Source organism: Dichomitus squalens, assembly GCF_000275845.1.
Source record: "Dichomitus squalens LYAD-421 SS1 unplaced genomic scaffold DICSQscaffold_7, whole genome shotgun sequence".
Taxonomy (NCBI): Eukaryota; Fungi; Basidiomycota; class Agaricomycetes; order Polyporales; family Polyporaceae; genus Dichomitus; species Dichomitus squalens.
This window is the reverse complement of record NW_006766889.1, coordinates 508,540-532,598: the sequence shown is the minus strand read 5'-3', so window position 1 is coordinate 532,598 and position 24,059 is coordinate 508,540. Positions and strand designations below refer to the sequence as shown.

General features: G+C 56.1%; 10 protein-coding genes across 10 annotated transcripts; 6 read left to right on the top strand and 4 right to left on the bottom strand.

The window, feature by feature from the left end:
- Positions 1-30: 30 nt before the first annotated feature.
- On the top strand, positions 31-625 carry DICSQDRAFT_168186 (uncharacterized protein; the record flags this gene model as incomplete). Its single annotated transcript, XM_007363792.1, has 2 exons — positions 31-130; positions 186-625. 2 exons carry the CDS (start codon positions 31-33, stop codon positions 623-625), a joined length of 540 nt encoding a protein of 179 aa, XP_007363854.1.
- Positions 626-940: 315 nt separating this feature from the next.
- Positions 941-2,074, bottom strand: DICSQDRAFT_55402 (S-adenosylmethionine transporter; the record flags this gene model as incomplete). The annotated part of the gene is made up of 6 exons (XM_007363791.1): positions 941-1,132; positions 1,192-1,374; positions 1,430-1,588; positions 1,650-1,753; positions 1,824-1,980; positions 2,033-2,074. 6 exons carry the CDS (start codon positions 2,072-2,074, stop codon positions 941-943), a joined length of 837 nt encoding a protein of 278 aa, XP_007363853.1.
- A 250-nt stretch (positions 2,075-2,324) lies between these two features.
- On the top strand, positions 2,325-3,996 carry DICSQDRAFT_102452 (uncharacterized protein; the record flags this gene model as incomplete). Its single annotated transcript, XM_007363790.1, has 6 exons — positions 2,325-2,462; positions 2,515-2,667; positions 2,719-3,049; positions 3,102-3,336; positions 3,388-3,565; positions 3,618-3,996. Exons 1-6 carry the CDS (start codon positions 2,344-2,346, stop codon positions 3,994-3,996), a joined length of 1,395 nt encoding a protein of 464 aa, XP_007363852.1. The 5' UTR covers positions 2,325-2,343.
- A 559-nt stretch (positions 3,997-4,555) lies between these two features.
- DICSQDRAFT_134737 (GMC oxidoreductase) lies at positions 4,556-7,637 on the top strand. The gene is made up of 13 exons (XM_007363789.1): positions 4,556-5,028; positions 5,087-5,165; positions 5,225-5,352; positions 5,409-5,426; positions 5,482-5,503; positions 5,558-5,653; positions 5,706-5,794; positions 5,847-5,969; positions 6,083-6,302; positions 6,358-6,625; positions 6,682-6,887; positions 6,965-7,364; positions 7,428-7,637. Exons 1-13 carry the CDS (start codon positions 4,812-4,814, stop codon positions 7,521-7,523), a joined length of 1,962 nt encoding a protein of 653 aa, XP_007363851.1. The 5' UTR covers positions 4,556-4,811; the 3' UTR covers positions 7,524-7,637.
- On the bottom strand, positions 7,619-9,462 carry DICSQDRAFT_179295 (uncharacterized protein). The gene is made up of 3 exons (XM_007363788.1): positions 8,943-9,462; positions 8,037-8,894; positions 7,619-7,976 (listed from the first exon to the last, which is right to left on the bottom strand). The coding sequence occupies exons 2-3, from the start codon at positions 8,658-8,660 to the stop codon at positions 7,815-7,817; spliced, it is 786 nt and encodes a 261-aa protein (XP_007363850.1). The 5' UTR covers positions 8,661-8,894; positions 8,943-9,462; the 3' UTR covers positions 7,619-7,814.
- An 805-nt stretch (positions 9,463-10,267) lies between these two features.
- DICSQDRAFT_145541 (cyclopropane-fatty-acyl-phospholipid synthase) lies at positions 10,268-12,589 on the top strand (the record flags this gene model as incomplete). The annotated part of the gene is made up of 11 exons (XM_007363787.1): positions 10,268-10,356; positions 10,412-10,667; positions 10,746-10,914; positions 10,993-11,318; positions 11,386-11,643; positions 11,706-11,787; positions 11,849-11,896; positions 12,042-12,215; positions 12,279-12,372; positions 12,425-12,465; positions 12,528-12,589. The coding sequence occupies 11 exons, from the start codon at positions 10,268-10,270 to the stop codon at positions 12,587-12,589; spliced, it is 1,599 nt and encodes a 532-aa protein (XP_007363849.1).
- A 115-nt stretch (positions 12,590-12,704) lies between these two features.
- Positions 12,705-17,105, bottom strand: DICSQDRAFT_160507 (uncharacterized protein). The gene is made up of 8 exons (XM_007363786.1): positions 16,884-17,105; positions 16,621-16,835; positions 15,499-16,569; positions 14,922-15,445; positions 14,725-14,865; positions 14,374-14,668; positions 14,019-14,324; positions 12,705-13,953 (listed from the first exon to the last, which is right to left on the bottom strand). Exons 2-8 carry the CDS (start codon positions 16,699-16,701, stop codon positions 12,802-12,804), a joined length of 3,570 nt encoding a protein of 1,189 aa, XP_007363848.1. The 5' UTR covers positions 16,702-16,835; positions 16,884-17,105; the 3' UTR covers positions 12,705-12,801.
- A 1,172-nt stretch (positions 17,106-18,277) lies between these two features.
- DICSQDRAFT_168179 (uncharacterized protein) lies at positions 18,278-18,576 on the top strand (the record flags this gene model as incomplete). Its single annotated transcript, XM_007363785.1, has 2 exons — positions 18,278-18,412; positions 18,481-18,576. 2 exons carry the CDS (start codon positions 18,278-18,280, stop codon positions 18,574-18,576), a joined length of 231 nt encoding a protein of 76 aa, XP_007363847.1.
- A 265-nt stretch (positions 18,577-18,841) lies between these two features.
- On the bottom strand, positions 18,842-20,439 carry DICSQDRAFT_160506 (uncharacterized protein; the record flags this gene model as incomplete). The annotated part of the gene is made up of 2 exons (XM_007363784.1): positions 20,273-20,439; positions 18,842-20,218 (listed from the first exon to the last, which is right to left on the bottom strand). The coding sequence occupies exons 1-2, from the start codon at positions 20,426-20,428 to the stop codon at positions 18,842-18,844; spliced, it is 1,533 nt and encodes a 510-aa protein (XP_007363846.1). The 5' UTR covers positions 20,429-20,439.
- A 448-nt stretch (positions 20,440-20,887) lies between these two features.
- DICSQDRAFT_168177 (DAO-domain-containing protein) lies at positions 20,888-23,778 on the top strand (the record flags this gene model as incomplete). The annotated part of the gene is made up of 7 exons (XM_007363783.1): positions 20,888-21,209; positions 21,491-21,671; positions 21,727-21,890; positions 21,947-22,734; positions 22,801-22,936; positions 23,006-23,601; positions 23,677-23,778. 7 exons carry the CDS (start codon positions 20,888-20,890, stop codon positions 23,776-23,778), a joined length of 2,289 nt encoding a protein of 762 aa, XP_007363845.1.
- Positions 23,779-24,059: the final 281 nt, after the last annotated feature.

Below are 24,059 nucleotides of genomic sequence, written 5' to 3'. Positions count from 1 at the left end.
CCTTCACATATCCACGCCTGAAATCGCAACATGTCCAACAACCGCGGCAACGACTGGAACAGCGACCCCAACAACTTCTCCAACACAGGGGGCCCTGATGCTGGCTTCGGCGGGCAACAGCAACAGACTGGTGCGTCGCGTTCTGCTCGCGCATGTGTCGCCACATGCTCAAAACATTCTCACAGGTAGCGACACGTCGACGTTCGGCTCCGACCAGTTTAGTGGTAGTGGCGGCCAGAACCAAGGTCAGGGCAACCTTGACAACAACCTGAGCGGCGGCGGCGGGGGTTTTGACCGCGCCGGCCGCGGCGACACCCTAGGCGACCAGTACCAGACCAGCGCAGGTGCAGGCGACAACTACGGCAGCACTGGCTATCCCGGTAACACGACCGGCACAGATTCGTACGGTGCCGGGAACGTGGATCAGTTCCCTGGCTCTGGCGCGGGTGCGCAGGACACTCAACAAGCCAACCAATTCTCCCGCTCCAGCGGGGGCGTAGGCGGCGGCGGCGGTCGCGGCTTTGGGGACGGCAATGACTACGACCAGTCGCAGTACGACCAAGGCGCTGGCACAGGCAACGAGCGTTCTACTGGCCAGAAGATCAAGGGTGAGTGTCTCACGTAGATGGCTGCGACGGCCCGCTGAAAAGAGGTTCAGATACTTTGAAGAGGGCGCTCTGAACAAGGTCGAGATTATTGCTCCCCATGTTCGCGATCGTAGTCGGAAAAAGCAAGGAGAAGCCTGTATAATATGTATCTGCAAGTGAGGTACGATGCAGCAGTGTAGTACGAACCGGAATGTACCATAAGACTCCGAATGCATCTATGAACGATTAAAGGGCGCGATGAGTGGCTAGCTTCCCGATGAGAAGCATTTGGTTCCGAACTCTAGTGATCGATGCGCGTGAGTGTGCAGTAGGACCTATGATGTAACTCCCATCTAGGTTGACTTCGGAGGCCCGCCCGTCAATGTCAGGATAACTTGCTCGTACACTCCGAGGAACACTGCACCCCCTGCGGAGATCCACAATGTCCGCGGAACGATACCGGCGAACAGGGCCTTCACACCTTCCTTGACATAAATGTCGCGGAACCGAGCCGCTAGCGACGGATGCGCGTGCTTTGTTGGGTCCTGCAACAACAACGTGAGTCCGACAACTCAATAAGAACACCAGACTAGGCGGTACGAACTCGTAGGTCGAGCATCACTCGTGTCTTGAGCACGTCTAGTGGAGTTGTAAGCGCTGCCGCGACGCCTCCGGCAATGCTACCGCAACCAGCGGCCTCGTAAGAATGAAGTGGTCTGTGAACTACCTTCGCCAGGCGCAGTTTCAATAGCTCGTACAGCGGGAACTGCAGCGAGGTGAAGGGGATCTGCTTGCCGAGGTTAGTGCTGTTTTGCATTGCACCTCGAGGACAACATATGGACCTCTCTCATGATGGTAGACCCGAAACCTCGGTAGAAACCACGAACGCCTTCAGTAGACAAGACATGTCGAGCTGCCGTCAGGGAAGAAGTTGCGCCATATGTTGAAGTCTGCATCCGCGTTTTGATGACTTCTGTGGGTACGCGTATTGAACATGCCGCCTAACAGATTACTGAAGCCTTCAGTAGGTAGGAGCACCCGATGAGCAATAATTGCACATACGACTTCTCCGATGGAGGCCGAAATCATGTGAGCCACGGGGGCATAGTCCGACGGTAGGGGAAGGGTCTTTTTGAGCGTGTCGTAGGTGCAGAAGAACACAGCAGCTGTAAGTGACGTGTAAATGTTGAGCTGCTTACAAGTGTAGAGAGTCAATGAGGTGGGGTACATGCGTACCTCCAGGTGCACTTCCGACTACTACGCTCCCGACGCCCTTGTAGACTCCTCTGAATCCCCCTGCGCGAATGAAGCCTTGCGAAGACTGTAGGCGAGTTTTGACCGTGTCGATGGGAAAGAAGAGCAGATCGACAGCGGTCCCTGCGGCACCACCAGCCTGCCACTAGATTAGCACGAACGGCGCGAAAGCTGGTGTGCAACAGCCATACCACTAACGACTGATAGAAAGTCGGCGCTGACGGGGTAGACATGCTCCGAAGCCCTGCTGTTATGACGCTTGCGTGCGCAATAATCAAGTTGCGGTGCGGTGCTGGAAGACCGAGACCAGTAGCACTAGTAGAGGTGGCAGATGAAGCTTAAGAGTGGCAGAGGAGAGCGTCGCGTCAGTCGCGTCTCGCGCGCTGTCGCGCGTCTGCCGCCCAGAGTCATCTTCGCGACCTGCACCCATTCCCTCGCGTTGGGTAGACTTTTAACCGTCTCTGTTTATTCCTCGTTCTATAGCTCTGGTGTCCGCTTTGCTATGGATGACAACTTAGAGCTACCAACATCAGCCCCCAAACCAGGCGCAGACGCAGAAAAGGAGGAAGAGGAGCAATCTTCCGGAGACGAGGACCAGGGTCCGGATTGGACGAAAATTCCGTGAGTCCCGCGCGTACACAGAATCGCGCTGCGTCTAACGCTATGCGAATAGTGGTCTCTCCACCGCGCGGCCTGTGATACCGAAGAGAGGAGAGAAGGATTTTGAACCTACCACGCACGGGGGGTCCGGTTTGCAAAGACATGTTCTCGACCGATCGCGTTCAGCCATGCTAGAGGCACTAAAGGCGACGCGTACCATCTCGAAGTAAAGTCATTCTTTTCGCCGCCCTTGAGAAAGACTCAGCATCCCCCACAGCAAGTCTGTGAGCCATGCCATCTGGTACCCGCAGCTGAAGCGGGCGCACGTTACGGTCGCGAGAGGCATTCATTTCATTACTATGGGTCACTCTGTCGCAAGGCCATCCGCCACGTCTGAAAGCGTGAAGAAGATACAAAGACGGTTAGAACTCCTCCCGGAAGAGGCGCTGTACTTGGTGGAGAGAGGCGCGATGTACTGTTGGAGCCCAACGGACCTGCCATTGCCAAAGAGCGAATTGCTCGATGATCTGGAAGGCATCCCTATGTCTGTTCAACAGGCCTATACGGAGATGATCGGGACAGAGGATCTCACCTTTGAGAGGTACCAGGTGCGTGGTCCTGTCAAGACACTCCACGCCGGCCTCACTGATGACATGTCAGGTCTACGCGTATCTCAAACGGCTGGGTTATGTCGTTACGAGGACCACACCACCCTCTCCGGACTACCCAACACCATCGTCAGCTGGTTCAACACAAGCTTTTGGGTCTGTTCTCAACAGATTGTACCGCTCGATCTCCTCTTTCCTTTCGCGGCTTGTACCAGTATTCGTTGGCGGACGCGACTGGTGGCGACCGATAACTATTGGTCGTTGGCTCCATCATAACATGGACAATAGTGAGTCTTACCCTTTCGCGGCTCTATGGAGTCTAACGATTAGCCTCGTAGCTTCGTTGTTCAAATCCCTCCGTTTCCTGTCATCCGGATACGACGTTCCCCTCCACATCCAACAGACACCGAGTGCACCTGCATCTTCATATCGGCTCTTTTATAACTTATACAAGCCGTCTACTCCTTTAAAGAAGACGGCTCCGCCACCACCCGACTTCCAAGTCGTAGTAGTTAAGTGCGTAGTTGACTATCTTGCAGACCAACGAATGGCTTACATCCTGCGACAGCGCGCGAACAACCCCCATGCCAACGATCTCTGAGCTCACTGATCTTTTCGGAGAGCTGCCGGAGCTCCCGCCGCCCGTCCCGCGCAAACGAGTGTCCTTCGCTCAGCAAAAACTGGCCGCCTCAGCTCCGACGCAAACTCCTGCTCCACAAACATCATTGACACCTGCGTCCAGCCAGGCGTCGCTAGCAAGCAGGGTATGGGTGTGGGTATGGCCATGGTCACAAGCGGATGACAAGGCAAAAGCTCCCCGCCCGACCAACCCCTTCCCTTCGCTCAAGACCGGGAAGAAGATGGTTGTTGTTGCTGTAGTGGATGCTGGGGCGATCAGCTTCTTCAGGTTCGGGCAAGGCGTTTTCACGGAATGGCCTATGTCGTGACAACGATCGTGGTCTCTGGACGCACATTGTTGTACGCGTAGTTGATGCTGTGTTGTTGGACGAATTTTCATGTCTGCTTTAGGTAGTCGTTGTCTCCAGTGTTCGCGATCAGCCTTTGGGTGTACACTAGTCATACTAGACCCATATGACGTTCATCGTATTGATTGGCTGAGTCGAAGATGGTATAGTAAGTTTCGGCCTCTTGATGGTCAAGAGTCTCGATGAAACGGGATGAAGCCGCTCGCGAACGTTGGTTGAGCCGAGCGACTGTATCCGCAGGTCAGTACAGTACCTGGCCGGGAGCTTCCGCGATCGAGCATCGGCCTTTCCCGACCATGGGGAATGGGGTCTTCGCGAGCGTTGTGTAATGCGGGGTAGCGCCTCCGGTCGGGCTCGGATGACGGACGCCGCTACAGTACTTACATTACCGGACACTGCCAGCCGACATCTGCGCCTACGTCCCCACATCTCATTTAGTGACCCGCATCAATGGTTTGGGTTAAGGTCAATCCAACTCGTCGTCCATGACGAGGAACGCAACTCATGACCTGATCAATAGCCACTGTCTCAATTCACATGCATCATGCCGTCTACGACGGGAAGCCATCTTCGGGGTTGATGGTCCCCTCCTGACGCTCAATAGTGCGGGGACGGACATCACTGACACATCTCCACTGACAACGTGAAACCCGTGGCCTTCTGCGCGCGGATGCAGTCAAGATCATGCGGTCTCTCATAATGTTGCACTAACTTCGCCTTCCACCGCCCGACGCACTCACTTCCCTTCTAGCGCTTTCACCGTCGCGACCGCGACAATGCCTTCATCTAGTGTGCGGAGACGGACCACGGTGGCCGCCTGGTCTGTTGCTCTGACTGCTCTCGTGCTTGTAGCCCGGTACCTGTACGGCCGCGCTGGAAAGAAGGGTGTCTATTCGGCTATGTTCAAGGACCCCGCCAAGGTAGCGCGACGCCTCCGCGCAGGAGAGGAGAAATACGATTTTGACGAGTATGACGTTGTCATTGTGGGCGGAGGTCAGTCAATTGTCGTCGAGCGCTGCCCTTCACTAATCGAGGCGACTCGTCTGGATAGGCACCGCCGGCTGCGTGCTCGCGGCACGGTTGTCGGAGGACCCTGCTATACGTGTCTTGTTGCTCGAGGCAGGCTCGAGGTTCGTGGTCTTCGTCTGTGCTGTTGCCCGAGGCGTTGAATCACGCGTGGGCACGCCAGTTCTGTCAAGAACCCATTTGCCATCATTCCCTCTGCCTACTCTAAGCTTCTCCATACCAAATGGGACTGGGAGCTGTTCACTGTCCCCCAGACCAATGCTGATTCCCAAGTGAGATATTGGCCGAGAGGTGGGTAGGTTGTTCAGTGTGCGTAACCATCAATTAACGTAACTTGTGCCATTCAGCGAAGCTGCTTGGAGGATGTGAGTCTTCCCCCCTCATACACGCGAGACCCAAGCTCAATCTTGAACCGTTCAGGTACTTGCATGAACGCACTCATGTGAGTGACTCCTGATTATAGATGATTTGATCTCTCATTGCTCTAGGAACACAGCTTCCACATCGGGGCCCCTGAGGATTACGACGAGTGGGTTCAACTACAGAAGGGCCAGCCAGGGGCAGAGCAGTGGGCATTCAAGGAGGTTAACAAGTGAGCACGATAGCCCGATTGTTGTCTGTTGCATGCTCATCATCTCCCATAGCTACATCAAAAAGTTCGAGACGTTCCATCCAAGTCCGGATTATCCTGAAGTAGATGCTTCGCTGCGTGGTAATTCGGGGCCAGTCCAAAGTAAGTGTTTCTGACAAGAGGTGGTCGGGTCCTGAACTGACTTCTACAAAAGCCGGATTCTTTGGCTTCGCCTCGGAGGGGACCAGAAACTTCATTGAAGCGTGCGCCAAGGTGGGTATACTCCGCACGCCTGATACAAATACGCACAAGGGTACGATTGGAGTCACCAAAGTAAGTCTTCCTGAACGCACATGGTGGTACGTCACGTTGACCCCATCGCTTGTAGGCCAGTAAGCCGTATAACTTGCCCAGTGTTTCCACCCTCCCTCACTGAATGCGCGGTACCAGTGACGTATATCACGCCGAACGGTCGTCGTGTGACCACTGAATACGCGTATCTCACCGCGGACGTGCTTGCACGGAAGAACTTGAAGGTCGTTACGCATGCCCATGTCACCCGGATCATCTTCGACCGATCAGGGGCCACACCTCGCGCAGTCGGTGTCGAATTCACGCACGGGAAGGGAGAGAAGTTCCGCGTGAAGGCGAAGAAAGAGGTAGTTGTGTCGTGCGTACATCACGTCTACCTCTCCTGTGCGATGAGCTGAGACCGCCTCTGATAGAGCTGGCGCTGTGCACACACCTCAGATCCTCATGCTGTCTGGCGTCGGTCCAGCGGATCACCTTGCTTCGCACGGCATTCCCGTCGTCGCTGACCTTCCTGGAGTGGGATCACACCTCATGGATCACATCGTTATCGACCTGAACTATCGTGACAAGACTAAATCCAGTATTCTCATACTCAAGGGCCAGACTTTCCTTCATAAACTCGCGCTTGTGAAGGCACTACTCGAATACCGCACTACTGGAAAAGGTCCTTTGACGACAAACGTGAGTCGTTTGTAAGCCCTATATATGAGACGACGTTTATCAAGGTCTTCGATCAGGTTGCGGAAGCGATCGCGTTTGTACGCTCAGACGACCCAGCGCTATTCCCGCCGAGCCAGTTCCCCGAGAAGAGATACGAAGACACAACGTCCGGCCCTGGCGCCCCCGACATCGAGCTGTTCTTCACGCCTACGGCATACCTCAAGCACGGCATGGGTTATCTGCCGCCATATCACTATTTTGGCCTACACGGCGTGCTCCTTAGGTACGCAAGGGTACCATCTGGCTATAACCGCACTACTAACCGCTTGGCCTTGGATTAACCTCACTTTACCACAACAGGCCCACAAGCACGGGCACGATCCGCCTCAAGTCGGCTAACCCACATGACGCACCCGTCATCGACCCGAACTACCTGTCCACGGAGCATGATGTCGCTATTCTCGTGCGCGCCGCGCGCCTCCTCGCGAAAATCCTGCACTCCGAGCCGCTTGCGTCCATGCTCGACCCCGTGGGCAAGGACGACGCGGTCCTCGACCATGCATTCCACGAGCTCGACGACGCGGCCGTCGCGGAGGGCATCCGCCGAAAGGCGGAGACGCTCTACCACCCCGCGTGCACGGCGCGCATGGCCCCACGCGAGGAGGGCGGGGTCGTGGACCCGTTCTTGAGGGTGCATGGGATCCCGAACTTGCGCGTCGTGGACGCGTCCGTCTTCCCGACCATCGTCAGTGGGCATACAGTGGGTCTCTCTCGTCTGTGCTGTGTACGCAGTTGGCCAGAGTTCTGACATTGTTGTGTGCAGGCCGCACCGACGCTCGCCGTTGCGGAGAAGGCGGCGGACTTGATCAAGGCGGCCTTGTCTGCTACTCCGCAGGTCAAGGTTGACCCCCCTGCTTGAATGACTGGGGCGACCAGAGGCGATGTATGCATACCCTCAACGGCGAACAGCAATCACTAACTACCATCTTGCCGACTTGTATAAGAGTGCTCTGTATTGTATTGTAACCTATCCCGCAATTACAACCCTACGTTGCAGATCTTATCCTCATAGCATGACGGCGGTCCAGGTCGCCTCCGCGTTAGTTTCCCAATCCTAGGTCCCCCACCGTTCATTCTTCTCTGTCGTCCTCAGCTGCGCCATCGCCATCCCACTACCCAAACGAGAGTTGGACGCGGTCTTTGCTGACAGCTATGCTCTCAAGATGTCACTGGACGAGTACTGACCGAGTTGACCGGGGGCAATCATCCTCGAGACCACGTCGTCGGAAAGCTCGTGAGTGAGGTGGAAGAGGCTGTCTACACGGTCTGCTACATACAGATAGACGCTACACCTCCTGCCATGAACTGGCATCTGCCAGCGCGTTACTACCGTCAGCAGCGCTGGGACGGAGGGACGTTCGCAACTGCATACCTGAAAGCAGGCCCGACTGGGCGTCGGACTCGGGCAGGGGGTCCGAGCCTCGCGACGCGCGCACAGAACCCGGAGACCCCGTCGGCCATTCTCCTGGCTGCGACACCGAGCGAGCCTGCGAATCCCGCGAGCCTTGCTGCGCCGACCCCAGTGTCGATTCGCGCGCCTCCAGCAAGGACGACCTCGACGCCGAGTCCGAGTCCCCTCCGGTCCCGAACGCCGCCCGCTGCAGATCGCGCCTGAATTTCTGGGGGTTGGGCACTGGCGAGCCGCACACGAAGATGCCACGAAGCAATATTGTTCGTCACTGGGATCGACGGCCGCTATCAATCTGTGAGGGAGCGCACCTTTCAGAGGCTCCTCTTCGTCCCTCTTAAGGCTCTCCTGCGTCATCGCCAGCATCTGTGCGATGCGGTCTTGGATGCCCGCCGTCCGCTTCTTCTGCTCTTCCACGTGTGCAATATACGCTGCATGATGCGCATCGCTGGCTTGGGAGCAGGCTTGGATGTGGTCGGTCACCTCGAGGACGGCGGTAGTGAGCTTATCTAGCTCTGTAGTAAGGGAGGAGACGGTGCTTTTCGAAGATGTTGATGCTCTCGACTCAGATGGAGTGTTTTGGGACATTGCGGGGCGATGATGGTTTACGACGACGATCCCTAGTCGCGATGGTAGTGGCGGCTTACTGACATGTGCACGGCGGAGCGCCCTTGCGCGCGGTGAAGTAGAGCAAACGGGGGGACATGCAATTACGTTGAACGCAGTACGATAGGCAAACCAAAACCTGCTACCATGTCTGGTTCTGGCTCTCCACTCGCACCCTCAATACTCCGTCCTCGTCATCCACACCGAGCCTATGATCTAAATTAGATCAACTTGTGAACATGCAAGACGATGATACCAACATACCAAAGCAACCCGCGATGGATACCATACTGGGCAGAGGGAGGGATCGATGACTCGCGAAGAGCCTCAAGGAGGAAAAAATTGCAAGATGAGGATGGGACGACAGCACCAGAGTAGTCTGAATCGAGTTTCGCAGAGGCACGAGGCCCCTATATGCGCGAGCCGCGAAGTGCACTGAAGGACGTCGCCATCCTGTCGGCCTAGGGTAGCTACCCCGAGGCCCACGAGGAGAGGGCGCACGCCCGATCCCTGCGCCGTATCCCAAAGTCCGCAGTCCGTCCCTCTGCACCGAGGCGCTTCTCTGGGACCCTCGAAAGGGAGGCTGCGCAGGCACTGGGTGCCCACGAGGCCCCGGTGGTACTGTATTTCTGGTGCGACGCTCAGTCCGTTCAGACTGGACCCAGCTAGAGTCGATCGAGAGGAATTGGAATGCTCAGACCTTAGCCCGCTCACGAGTGTGGAAGTCCGGGTGGCGACACCGGACTGTCCTGTGCGGCGTGAGCCTCGCGGCTTTGGTGCTGTCGTCTTGGAGGAACTCGCAGAAGGAGTCATCGTCGCAGCTTATGTAGTCCAGCGCCGATACATCATGTGATCTCCGACGTGAGCGCTCAGGTGCGTCGCCGACGTCACCGCAAGAAGGCCGTCACGATCATCTCCGTGCTTGAGTCGACGTCTTTCATTTGGTCTCGCTCAGACGACCGCCTATCATGGCCACGCCGACATCCCCAGCGGCGGCCGACAAGCCATCTGTTGCTCTCGGACTGCCCTCCCATGTTGCGCGATAGCAGTCGGTTATCGTCTGGGATACGGAAGTGTGGGAAGGACGCCGCTGCACGGTGCCAACGTCCATCAGAGCGGGGTTTATTGAATGCTCGCTGCTGTCCCTTTCCCGTCTTTCGGTCGCGCATCGACATCACGTATTCGCAACTGCTCGATGTCGCCGCTCGGGACGAATTTGATTGGCCTAGGCGCGTTCCGACATCGACATCCTGATCCCCCGCCGTCGTCGGTTGGGAACGCGGTAGCAACCGCCACCTTACATATCCGTCTTCTTCCACGCGAACGGCACCTTCACCGCTTTCCGGAACTCCTCCTACTGTGTATATAGCGTGCTTGAGGTGAGTGAGTGTCCGATCCCCTGCGCTCTGGACGTCATACCCTCTCTGGATCTGACTTCACGTCATCGCTCGCTTCTTGCACGTCAACCCGTTTTCTACAGACTTTCTGACCAGGTGTCACGCGCAGAGACGCATCTTGACCTATCCACGAAGCTCCTTCCACCTCCCCTCCTTCCCTCCCCTTCTGTTCCCAGCGCGGAAAGTCTAGCCATGAGCAGCCTCATAAACTCCGTCGTCGCGACTTCCTCCTCTTACCTTAAGCCTCCTCTCTGCACGCTTGCTGAGAAGGCCGCCACAAGGTGCGTTTGACGTTGATAGCATACCAACGGCATATCGTTTGACGCGACTCCGTAGCTTGCTACGCGATATCTCGAATGGCACATTCATAATCCATACGCCTGGTCATACCTACACGTTCGGAGAGCAAAGGAAGAAGGAACGCCTCTTCCACCACCACCATGGATCTAGCAGTTCCCAAGCGCCGCACGCGGAACTGACAGTGCTCAACCCGAACTTCTGGCTGCGCCTGTGCGCAATGGGGGACTTGGGCTTCTCAGAAGCTTACATGTACGGCGAGATTGACTGCGAAGACCTCGTACAAGTGTTTCTGGTACGCATTTCCGCCTTATATACGACGCGCTACAACTTTTCCACGTCAAACCTCGACCTTCTGACCACGCGAACACAGGTCTTCCTAGCGAACCGAGCACAGCTCTCCGCAATAGACAACTCGTTCTTTACTCGCATCGTGGGGAACTTGCCCGAGTTGGGCCTAACCGCCCGTATCGTCAACACCGTGACGAACGCGAGGAAGAATATCAGTGCGCACTATGATATAAGCAATGGCATGTTCATGGGTAAGCGTTCTGCAGAACGAGTGTCGGGCGGCTGCATGCGCTGCCTGTTGGGTGTCTCTGATTAACCTCATTCTCTAGGGTTCTTATCCAGAGATATGACGTATTCCTGCGCCATCTTTCCGGAGCTGGACAGCGACCTGCGCGACCCGCCAAGCTCCCATAGTCTTTCCCCAGAAGAGGGCCAGACGCCTTCCCTTACCGGCGCGTCAACCCCCGCGACGCTCGCGGAGTCAGAGCATGGCGAACTGCTCAAAGATCTCTCATTGAACGTGTACAATCTGTTCGCTCACCATGGCGAGATCCGACATGCACATGACACCGAGTCACACGACCCTCTCGAGGCTGCTCAACTGCGGAAGCTGCAACACATAATTCGCAAGGCGGACATTCGTCCAGGCCACAAAGTGCGCATATATTCGCCCATCTTTCAAGATTGATATTCTAAATCCTGATCAACGCGCATATAACTAGGTACTGGAAATTGGTTCGGGCTGGGGATCGATGTCCTTGCTCATCACTTCGACAATCCCGGGCACAACGGTGGACACGCTTACGCTCTCGACGCAACAGGCGGAGCTCGCACGAGCTCGGGCTGCTGCTGCTGGGCTCTCCGACCGTATCCGGGTACATCTGATGGACTACAGAAACATGCCCTCGGAATGGGAGGGTGCTTTCGACCGTCTTGTGAGTATCGAGATGGTTGAAGCTGTCGGGAAGGAGTACATGGAGGTACATTCCTATGCATGTATGCATGCTCTTTCAGCGGGCACTGATGGATGCGTATGGATCAGACATACTGGTCCAAGATCGACTGGGCGCTGAACAAGGAGACTGGCGTAGGTGTGGTGCAAGGGATCACCATCCCTGAAGCGAGCAAGTCGTCCACTATGTGTTATTTGAGAAGTCGCATCCTAATAGGCCTTCTTACGTGCAGGATTCGAACAGTACATGCGTGAAGTAGACTTCATCCGGAAATGGGTCAGTCTCTTCTGGATCGACTGGAAGCAATCTAATGAAAGTTTCTTTGGATTGTCGGCCGACGTATGTCGTATCCTATAGAGTGAGTACTTTGTGAACGAGGTTTGAGAAGCTCCTAAGTTCCTTTCGCTGACGATGGTCTGTGACAGTTTTCCCCGGAGGCTTCCTACCCACCCTCACCTTCCTCGTCGACACCCTCACCAAAGGATCACAAGGAAGACTGGTAATCGACTCGGTATCTAACATCGGTCCGCACTACTCCCGCACGCTTCGTGAGTGGCGCAGACGATTCCAGGCGCGATTTGAAGACACCATTGTCCCAGGTATGTCGTTGTAGCTCCTATCGAGGACGGAGAGATCACACCTCAACTTGCTCTTCATTATAGCCCTGAAAGCTGAGTATCCAGGTGTGATGGACACGGACGACGTATCGGCACGGGCAGAAATCGAAGTGTTCAGGCGGAAGTGGATTTACTACTAGTACGTCACCTCAAGGTGCTACATTGAACTAGCTGACCTATCTTTCGTTCAGTTGCTACTGCGAGGTAGGCTTCACGACCCGACGCCTTGGTGGTACGTTGCTGTTGCATGTATTGGAAGATGTCGGAAGCGATGCTAACGGGTCTCCTACGTAGACCACATCATTACGTTCAGTCGAGAAGGCAACCTCGAGTATGGCTGCCAGGTTGACGAGTAGTCCCGAACGTGCCATCATTGTATAACATCGTCTCTGTAAAAGGCAGCTATCACTGCTGACAATGTCAACAGCATCTCACACATTCATGGACTCTGATTCATCCCCGAACACCAGGGGCATCACCATACAGATAAGGGAACACAATATAATCCGCAGTAACATAGTCGTCGAATCAAAGCTGTCCGTCGTGACGCTCTTCTATCCTGCTGCCGTCACCTTCTCGGCCCACCCGAGCCATTGCCGTACAACTTCTTGGACAGCTTCTCGGACAATAGCGTCCCAATGCGATGCGTGAGCGCAGACGCTGCGACCATCTGGTCCGGATCCAGTTGAGATCCTTCTTGCTCCAGCATATCGTACACGTTCTGCAGTCCCTCCAGCTGTGCATACGCGGTGTTGGCTCGCTGTAGAGGCCCCGATGTGGTATGCCCACGTTCTGTGGTAGAGGAGCCTCCGCGCAGGAAGCTCGCAGGTGCTGTATGCGTGCGCGATGTGTGCTGCGGCCGTTCACCAAGTTTCTTTTTGGAAGGGATGGGGACGTCGTCTGCGTCGGCAGGATCATCAAGCACATCTGTGTCGTTCGGGCGTTGTTGGTCCCGGTCCTCACGTTCCTTCATGAAACTCGGGAGCATTGAGTCGTCATCGCCTTCGTCGCCTGATGGTTGACTGTCGGGGACGGTGTACATATCGTCATCCGCGCATATAGGGACTTCCCAGGCGTCGTAGTCGTCAGAAGACCGTGCTACTGCTCTTGCTGCATCCGCAGGCGAAGGCACCTCGGGACTAGGGATTCGAGCTCCAGTGTCCTTTGACGGCTTTGGCGTGGACGAGCCGGCAGTGGACGTGCGCCGCTTGGGACCCTTGAACATCTCGACTTCTACGCCATCGAAGCGCCACTTGCTGCGACGCGAAGCTACCGAAGTCGCAGCGGACGGTCCGCGCTTTGACGACTCCGCGGATGCTTCAGGAGGTCGCACGGTTGGTGATTCTGTCGGCGGCGACAGCCTGCGGCGCTTGACGGGTCTATCCGAAGGTGCCTTCGGTCTCTGATGGGTTACACGACTCGATGGGCCTGCAGCAAGCCGTCGCGCGCGCAAAGCCTCCGTCGGGGAGCTTGGCACGAAATCCGAGCTTCGGCTAGCGTCACGGTTGCTTCCTCTGGGAGGTGTGGCAGGCGATGCGGCCTCCGCGGGGCCATAAGAAGCTTGTCGCTTTGGCCCGGAGCTGGTGAGAAAGGGGGAGACATGTGTGTTGTCTGCAGGCGTGGTCATCTGCCGAAGAGGAGACGAGGTGCTTGGCCTTCTTCGCCCTGAAGTGGTATAGCCTACTTCCACGGTGGTTCGAGGAGACTTCACAGGGGACGTCTATTTTGTACACGTCTGTCAACCCAATGCTGGCACTTTATTGGGCGGTGGAGAGCAATACGTACCCATGCCAATGAGCGTCCATCCGTATGCGACTCCGTGCTCAAAGAAATATCCACAGGAACGTCGATTCCGAGAACATCGTGCGATGCTCTGAGTGCGGACTTGATTTCCTCAGGATATGCCCCATTGAGATGAGCCAACGAAGGTTGAACATCCTTCCAGAAATCGCAGAACGCGAGCGGACCGCGACCAGGCTCAGGTATGCGAACGAAGGCAGAACATAGGAACGGTGCAAGTGCTTGCAGGGTATCAGCGGAAATGGGTATCTTCTTAAGCGCATCGAGCGCATTGCAATATAGCGGAATAACCTAATGGGGGTAAGTGCATGAAGTTAGGAACAAGATCGGCAGAACTCACAACATCGTTATGCTCCTGTACGAGAAGCAATTCAGCCTCGTCGCCGATCCAGACAGCCAAGCCGTCGGCAAGGCACGAAAGAACAGCTAGTATAGCGTTTGTAGGACATCCTTCCAAGATGCGTCTGATATGAGCTAGGGCCTGGACGGCCGTTGAAACGTTCTCCGGCAAGTCGGTATAGAGATCGCGGAGAACGGCACCAACACCCCACAAGAAAATTGACGTCCCGCAGACCTCGCCCAGCAACTTGAACGACGACAGAAGATGCAGGAGCATCTTGGGATGATTCAGAAGCCTGTATGTATGCGTCCCGTCAGAGGTTAGGCTGCGTTCAATACGGCACACGCTCACCTTATGGGGGCCTGGAATCCTCGTTCCACAATGGCATCGAAAACAGCGAGACACGGTTCAGCTACTGAAAGGGCCTGAGAAACGGCATGTGTCAAGATTGCATTCCAGATGGACAAGTCTGCTTCGTCCATTGTCCAATGCCTGCCAGATGGTTAATTAGTTTCGTTGTCCGCATCATCTCTGATCATCTCGCGTACCGTAGGGGAATTGTGAGAAACTCGACAGAGTTTGTCCAGCTAGGCACGGGGTCCCTGGAGATCCATGTGTCCGCCGCCAGTAGCCATAGTCCACGCTGAATGTCGACCGCCTGATGCTTCTTGGTCTCTGCCACCAAACGGCCGATGAGATCCGGGGCGTTGGCCGAGACGAGAAAAGAGCGCAGCTGGCTCCACGCTGTCTTCACGTCCTCCAGTGAAAAGTCGAACGTGTGACGGACCACACTGCCGAGGAGTGATCCTGAGGCGGATGAGAGCCACGAGTCCGAGAAGACGTTCTTCATGACGTTCCAGAGTTGGCTGCAGAGGCATAGTACGCGACGCTGGACGACGTTTTCTGGCAAAGGCGGACGCTTGACGTCGGTAGGCGGACTCCAGTCAAGAAAATCCGCAACGACCGACACGACAAAATTCGTCGAGTCGGGAGAGGATGTCAGATGCGCTCGCCCTTGTGTCAAGTGGGTCTGTACTAGGAGAAGGGCCTGCCAAACTTGCACCAGGACGTACTAAGCGTACACGTTGAGCCAAACGTTGTAGATAAAGGGATGCGTCTACGTACCGGAAGCTCTGTAAACTCCGTTCTCCGGAGTTCACGGCGAACGCTGATGGCCCATATCTCCAGAAGGTCCTTCCACACCTGCTGAATCTCTTGTTCACGCAAGGATCGGACGGCTGATGAGGGTATACGTGCAGTCTCACGTATAGTCGAACAAAACACTGCTACATCCACCTCGAGTAAACGCCGAGAGAACATAGCCTTGATAGGGATGTCGTCCGGGGTCCAGGGTGCAGCTGTAGTAGTAGATGCGTCTTCAGCAGTGCCGATCGCGCCGACCAGCCGTTCGAGGACGACGACACCGTTGCGATATATGTCTTCGGAGCGGTGCGAGATCATTTCTTTCAGGACAGAGGCAACCCTGACAAGGTCGGGATCGGGGGTGACAGGCGGGTCAGCCGGATGCGCATGCAGCAGGCTTACCACCAGGCAGATTCCCATCCCTCCTCGGAGCTCCTGCTTCAGCAATTGAAACGCAGACCCGCGCAGACCCCGAGTCCTAGATTCAGGTGATACATCGGCCTCCGTGTGCTCTTGAGGGCGGTCAGCATCTCTCGGAATCTGTGAGAACGCCCAGATGAGTGCTCTCCAAGCACATAGGAGAAGCTCGTCCCCGGGCTTCTTCTTGCTGTTGGCGACCTGCTCTACCGTTCTTATGACGAAGTTGCGTAACCTTACGCCGGCGAAGACACCGTGGCCGGAAAGGAGGATTAGACAGCAGATGACTGTAACGGCCCATCGCGGACCTGAGAGGGGAGCTCCTGAGGTATCCTCCTTGACCGCACGATCAATGAACTGGGGTAATTGGGCACCGGGTGGCGGGCGCTTCCCCAGGTCTTGTGGGTCTGCGTCAAACAAGAATTTACGCACTTCCCTGAGAATCGCTGCCTTGAATCTGGTTCGGGTAGACGCCCAGAGGGACAGCGTGGCGCAGGAAAAGCCGGAGAGCACGATTAGCCCGTCCGCGCGAACGGCTGAGTCAGAGGAGACTAGCCGAGACATTATTCCCTGTAGAGCATTGACGGTATCGGGAAGATATAGCTGCGGATATTCGGACCAGAGATGGTGCAAGATCTGGTGCGATGTCAGTCCAAAGTCTAAGGAACGGGATTGAGGCAGACTGACCTTGGAACCATCGATCTTCGGAGACATGCCTGCTACGAGCTCACCGATCCAACTGACCACCGCGGTCTGGTTTTGCGACATGACTGTGGCGGGAAGTCGTATACCAGCGAAAATCCATGATGCAAGGGCGCGGGTCCTATCGCCATCAAGACTCGGTAGATCAGAAGACCGCGCCACTGCTAGGACATCGACGAGTAATTGTGACAGGATCGTCGCTGCGTACGGATTAGCACACATATATCCACCTCGAATCGCGTACTCACGTGCAAACAGTTGGGATAGCGTGGGGAACCTAAATAGAAGGGAAACAATCTGTATAGCCTGCTGACAGACAGCGGAAGCGTCTCGCGCTGCGCATGCGAGATCTTCATGTGGCTCGCTCGGCGGCCGCGATACGGTGGCGAGAAGGATGTCATTGGCCGACTGGGACGTTGTAGTGAATGGGTCCTCCAAGGCACGGCGAATGTCGCATTGCAGACGACGAAAGAGTGGACTAGAGGATGTCTTGAGGGCCTGTGATGGAGATGCCGTCGAGTTGTTATCCGCTGGTGAGGCACAGATGGCTCTAATGCGAAGGGAGAGCGTAGTGTATGCGTCCAGAAGATCGTGAGCCGTGATGTCAAGCCCGGCATCTTCAAGGGAGCGAGACAAAACCAGTATTGGTGATCGTAGATATGTCGGAGATATCAGGGGACGTTTATCAGGCCCTGCACGGTCGCAACCTCCAGTCATGGCCCCTGTTGGCGGTTTCGCGTGAGGTCATTACCGTGACGCTGGAGGAATGGCAGTATGTTTGAAGAGGGTGGTGCACTGGAGATTGTTGATGACAAGCTGAGCTTGGCCTCCGCAGCGCACGAAAGAAAGATGGGCTGTCCGTGCCGGTGAGGGTGAGGGTGAGTTGTGCTTCCGTTGACGTCCACAACCACAACAAACTTGGCCTGCCATATATGGACATTGAGGTCCGGAAAACAGGGCGCCAATAGAAGACAGTAAGTATTAAGTAGACTAATACATTATGTAGCTTGCGAGCGCTTCGGTGCTGCCGGCCGCAGCGTTACCGCAGGCTCCGCAGACGACCCTCTGCGAGCTACATCTATCTTGACATCATTCTTCATCCCTTTTCCTTTCCTTTCCTTTCCTGATCGTTCATTCCCCTGCGAGGTCGTGCCTCATGGTAGGCTTTAAATACAGTGCTATCTACGCGCGTGCGGGTGGGGTAACTAGGCGGAACATAGGTGACCACTAGGCTCGTGTCTTCATCCCTTCACCCTCGTAACTGTAAGGCCTGTATCCTGCCCAGTTTCTGTTGATCCACGCGCCTAGCGCCCAGCTCCCCCATTCAGAAGAAAATATTCGAGGTACAGCTTGTCATGTTAAGTGTATGCAACCAGTCCTCTCATAGATTCACCATGAATTACAATATTGAAGCCTTACGCCCTCGGATTTGCTACACCATCCTTCCAGACAGTATTGGTCAAGGATGCCTCGCGAGTAACCTACAACGGCGGTTATAACCCGAAGGGGGATCGGGCCATGAACCTCCCTTTCCTCCTGCACGGGACCGGGGCGAGCTCTCGTTCGGTTTGGACGGAGGTGCGCGCTTCGCCTTGCAGCATTTGCTCCGTCTGGGCACGCGCTGACCTGCCCACCTACAGGTATGGACAGGATTTGTCCCGGGAGACACTTCGGGCTCGCAGCGGTGTACATGAACGTCGCGAGCGCGTTGCACGTCTTCGATTTCTCGCCGCCTGTCGACGTGCATGGCCGGGAGATCAGGATCGAGCCGCGCATGGTCAGTGGCTTCGTCTCCTAAGTAGCTACCGTCTTGCGCTGCACTGTTGATCTAGGGCTGATCCACAGCCTGGGACAGACGAGCCGAAGACGCTAGGTGTACAGTCAAGCCGCGTTCCCAGTGCGCCAAGCTCATTCGAGGTCCCGGGAGATCTTGACGCGTAGGAGTGCTGGCTGCGATAATCTATTTTCGTGGCCTCAGCATTCAGTGGTGCCCTGAACAAGCCGGCTGGAAGGATAGTCTAGACGATGGAGAGAGAGCAAACAAACCGACGAGCCTTCTCGAGCTGCCCTGCTGACCTCCTATGTCACATATGTCGACGTCCAGAATACGCACATGCATACCGTGCCAGCGAGCTGTCAGTCAGACGCCCGAATGGAATGGGAGCTGTGGACACGTGTATAATACGGCTTCTTACTAGTCAACTCCTCACTCCTCCTGCAACTCGACTTCACGTCGCTCAACCCTGCGCATCATAGCGAACAAGAGAAATAACTCTCGCATCTCCTTTTTAGAGGGACAATCCAATCTGGAATACTTTCGCCGCCACTGAAATTGCGTGGCGTCCAACTTTGGGAACATCATTGCCAGAAAAGCCGCAACCTTGTGTGTAGGGTAGACCGGCGAGTCGACCACGTCCAGCGACGTAACGAGCGACGCGTTCGGCCGGACCTGCGACGCCACCTCTTCAATACGCTCCGGTATCCAGGAGTCAAACAGCTGCGAGTTGCTGAACCATACGCCGAGGTGTGTGAGCTTGGGGCAGTGCACGGCGAAGGGCAGAAGTGCGTCGACGATCGTAACCGGATGTGTCTCGTCGCGCACGCAGATATCGGCCACGCCAATGTCGATCGACTCGAGGAGAGGCCAGGCTTGAGCTATGGCCGTATATGCCGCGCCGTCCAGCACGTAGCGTGCAGCCATGGAGAGCTCAAAGACAGCGAGGTTGCTTAGCTCGAAGAGAGGCTGCAGATAGGGGAGACAGATGACCGCTTGGTGGTTGGGTTGTCTGTCGGAGACGAAGAGCTTGGTGATCATGGCTGGTGAAAAATTTGTCGGGATTGATGCAAATAAACGGAGGATATCGCCATTGTCGGGGGTGCCCTCTACCTGGATCCGCATGGACGCGACGCGTGGAAGGGCCGTTTTGTCGGAGAAGTGGATGTAATCCGGAATGATGGCGGTGACCGTGATGTCTCGTAGACTAGCAAAGCCCTCTAAAGAGTCAGTGTCGGCGGAAAGTGTGAAGGACCGCGGAAGACGGATGGCTAGCTTGTTGAGATTCGGCAGCCTCGAGAGGACGAGCAGACCATCTTCGGTGACAAGAATGCCATTGCATTGAATGACTTTCAACGCGTATCGATTCTGGATGGCGGAGAAGAAGAGGTATGGCATGACTGGATCCGAATCATCACCAGGCCGGCTCTCGAATACATTCATATTGAATTCTTCAAGAGATCCAAAGCGGCTAGCGATGAGGGAGAGCGTAGGCTGAAGATTGTCCCCTGACCGAATGGCAGACAAGCGGAGTATACGAAGATTGGGGCTGAGGGATCTCAGAACGACCGGCAGTTCGCTCACATTCGTATGGGTTCGGGACCACTCGAAGATAACGAGATTGGGGAAGAAGACGAGGGTAGGATGGAAAGCTGATAAGTGATACAACGCTTCCTCGGGACAAAAATCATGTTGCGAAAACTGGCGGCGAGGGCCTTTATGATGGTATCGTGATGATAAGTGTCGGACTAAGCTGGAGTATTTGAGGACCCTCGTCCATTCCTCTGGTGTCAGTGGACGATTGAGCTTCTGCATCGCGCGGGACGTCAGACTATAACTCGAGCTTCCACACGTCTGTCTTACTTCAGTATGTGCGTATGCGTCCTGGGGAAAGCAGTGGAAAAACGGAGAGATGTCGGAGAGGTAACACCACAGAACTTGAATTGATGGTTCATGGAAGGCTTTGCATGTCCGTGCGAGCCTGGCCAGAGTATGATCACTGGCAAACGTGCAGATCATTTCCCGTATCTCTGTTATGGTCAACGCATGCTCCATGCTAGTAGAGTCGCATGCAGTTTGATTGAGACAAGTCACTGTCAGGCTCACATTCAAAGCGAGGATCGAGAATCACTTACTTGCTCCAGTATCAGCTATGTCTCGACAAGGAGCACAGGATGCTACGGATGCCCTTGTTGAAGCAGGCACAAGCTGAGGTAATTAGCGCCCATAGGAAGAACCGCCGGGCCGACATCAGGGGCGGGCCTTTGAGCCGAAGATACGGGCAGCGCAGAGAGCAAAGACTGCGAGGGGCTCATAAGCATCATCGCGCTCTCGACGCCATGAACATTTCTCCCGGCCTCCTCTGGCCCCTAGCCGACAGCGCCCTTCTTCGACGTTCGACGTCCACGTCGGCACTTCCTGCGCCGTCCCTTTACACTCACACTCGCTCTTAGCTGAGCGACGTCCATCTCAAACGCCATGCTTCGCAAGCTCGTGAACCGTCGCACTATCGCTGCAGTTTCTGGTGCTACTGCCGTCGTCGCAGCTGGTGGATACTACTACCTCAACTCAGGGCCCACTTACCCCCCTTCTACCAAGGAGTCTCGCCGTCCGCCCCCGCTATGGACGCCCCCCTCTCGCGAGCAAATGCTCGATGCGCTTAGGGCCTCCGCTAGGGACCCCCATCAGGAGTTCGACCTCCTCGTCGTGGGGGGTGGGGCGACAGGGGCTGGTGTTGCGTTGGATGCCGCTAGCAGAGGGCTCAAGGTTGCGCTCGTTGAGCGCGATGACTTCAGCGCAGGTGAGTTTCACGTTTCTCATGAACGTGCGTCGGCGATCGCTTGTCCGGGAGGAACCTTGAGAAAATCTCGCCTGAGCACGCATCAGGGCCATATCGGCATCAGCCCCAGTGGGCACCCTGTAGCCAGTAGGGATGAAGCGATAGGCATGCATGCACAACACAGTGCCGCCTTAGTGAAACTCGGTCGGATCTTTGGGCCCGTCCCCCGAATGATATGCACCTGTTCCCATTACTCAATGAATTTATGTGCCATAATAGCTGAATGCACCCTTGTCCCGCAGGAACATCCTCCAAGTCGACGAAGCTCGTTCATGGAGGCGTACGCTACCTCCAGAAGGCCGTAATGGAGCTAGACTACGAGCAATACAAGCTTGTCGTCGAAGCTCTGCATGAACGACGCATATTCCTCCAGACGGCTCCCTATCTCTCGCACATGTTACCGATCATGTTGCCTATTTATAAGTGCGTCTACCGTTTCTCCGACGTTTATAGACATTCAATGTAGGAAATCCCCCAGATATTGGCAAGTCCCATATTACTGGGTTGGATGCAAAATGTACGATCTCTTGGCCGGAAAAGAGAATATGGAGTCGTCATATCTCATGAGCAAGGGCAAGGCTCTTGAGGCCTTCCCGATGCTCAAGCAAGACGGCCTGGTCGGTGCATTGGTTTACTACGATGGTATGTCGCGACCACACTTCTACGACACGCATACACTAATGCCTTGGTACGTGCAGGACAACATAACGACTCCCGTATGAACATAGCCCTCATTATGACCGCTGTGCAGCACGGCGCGATCGTCGCGAATCATGTCGAGGTAACCTCCCTTGACAAATCATCCGCTTCGGGCAAGCTGCAGGGCGCACGCGTTCGCGACACGCTCACCGGCAACGAGTGGGACGTCAAGGCTAAGGGCGTCATCAACGCGACTGGTCCTTTCTCCGACGCCCTTCTCACCATGGACGACCCCAACCACAAGCCGATCGTTCAGCCCTCCTCCGGCACGCACATCACCCTGCCTAACTACTACTCTCCCCGGACGATGGGTCTTCTCGACCCCGCGACATCCGACGGGCGCGTCATCTTCTTCCTCCCGTGGCAGGGCAACACCATTGCGGGCACGACCGACACACCTTCGGAGGTCGCCGAGCACCCGCGCGCCCAGGAAGACGAGATTCGGTGGATCCTAGAGGAGGTCCGCCGCTACCTGAGCCCGGATATCAAGGTCCGTCGTGGGGACGTGCTCAGTGCGTGGGCGGGCCTGCGCCCGCTCGTGCGCAACCCCAACGCAGCGAGCACCGAGGGCCTCGTGCGCAACCACATGATCCACGTGAGCGACAGCGGGCTGCTGACCATCGCAGGTGGCAAGTGGACCACGTACCGCGCGATGGCGGAAGAGACGGTCGACAAGGCCGTTGAAGTGTTCGGCCTGAAGCCCAAGAGTGGGTGTGTCACGGAGCAAGTGCGCCTTATCGGGAGCGACGGCTGGAGCAGAAACATGTTTATTGGTCTCGTCCAGCGGGTCAGTTTAGTCTGAAATGTGTATGCAACGTTCGCGTTGGACTGACTGGACGGTTGTGCGTTGTAGTACGGCCTCGAGACCGAGATTGCGAAGCACCTCTCGGACAACTACGGCGACCGCGCCTGGACGGTGCTCTCGTACGCCCAGCCGACGGGCCAGGCGTGGCCCCTCCATGGCATCCGCCTCTCCCCCGGCTACCCCTGTACGCTCCCTCTTTGACCCATCCTCATGTCGACGTGACTCATCCGTACCCCCTTTTTTCTCCTCTTAGTCATTGAGGCCGAGGTCCGCTACGCCGTGCGCCACGAGTACGCCGAGACGGCGATCGACGTCATCGCGCGCCGCTGCCGTCTCTCGTTCCTCAATGCCCAGGCCGCGCTCGACGCGCTCCCCCGTGTCGTCGAAATTATGGCCGAGGAGCTCCACTGGCCCGCTGCACGCACCAAGGCCGAGACCGCGGCCGCGACCGAGTTCCTGCTCAGCATGGGCCTCATGCCGGGCGCGACCCCGCGCCCGACGTCGACCGAGCCGAAGAGCGTGGTCGAGTGTATGGAGACCGCGCTCGGAGTCAAGACGGGCAGGGAGAAGCGGCTGCGGCGCGCGGCGCAGGAGATGGTGTACAGCCGGGCGCAGTTCGAGGCGGGCGAGCTCGAGGCGCTCAAGAGCGCGTTCGAGGCGCGCGCGAAGGCAAGCGCGACGACCCAGGCGCAGGACGTCGGCGAGCCGAAGTTGAAGACGGGCGAGCTGTACGAGCTCGTGAAGGGCTTGCCGGGATTTGATGCCGTGCGGCCGAAGGATTATGAGTATGTGATGGAGGAGGTTGGGTACGCGCGCAGCAAGGACGTCGATTGGAGCGAGTTCATGGAGGTGAGTTGATTTGCGCACAAACTTGCTCGCGTCATCGGTTACAATGTACTGATCATTTTATGTATCACTTCGCAGATCTGCGCCGAGCTACGGGAGGTATTATTCGCGCCTGCCCCGTCTCAGGACAAACTCGAGAGGCGGAGGATACCGGTCGAGAAGAGTGGCGGAGGTGTTTGAGTGACCAGGATCCTTCATACGCGTTCGCGTCCGATGATCATTGCACGTCGTTACGGCCTCGTGTTATGTCATCTATCATAGGATACTCAGCACGAGATCCACTGGGCACAATAGAACCTTATTCGGCACTGCATACTCAACGCCAACATTATCATAGATCGAGGAGCGAAATGATGACAAACAAATCACACGATAGACATCCGGCGGGAAAATGCTTCATTGTCCAATCACGTACAGTAGACGATATGTAGCATATAGGCATGTTCGAGAGAAGAGATACA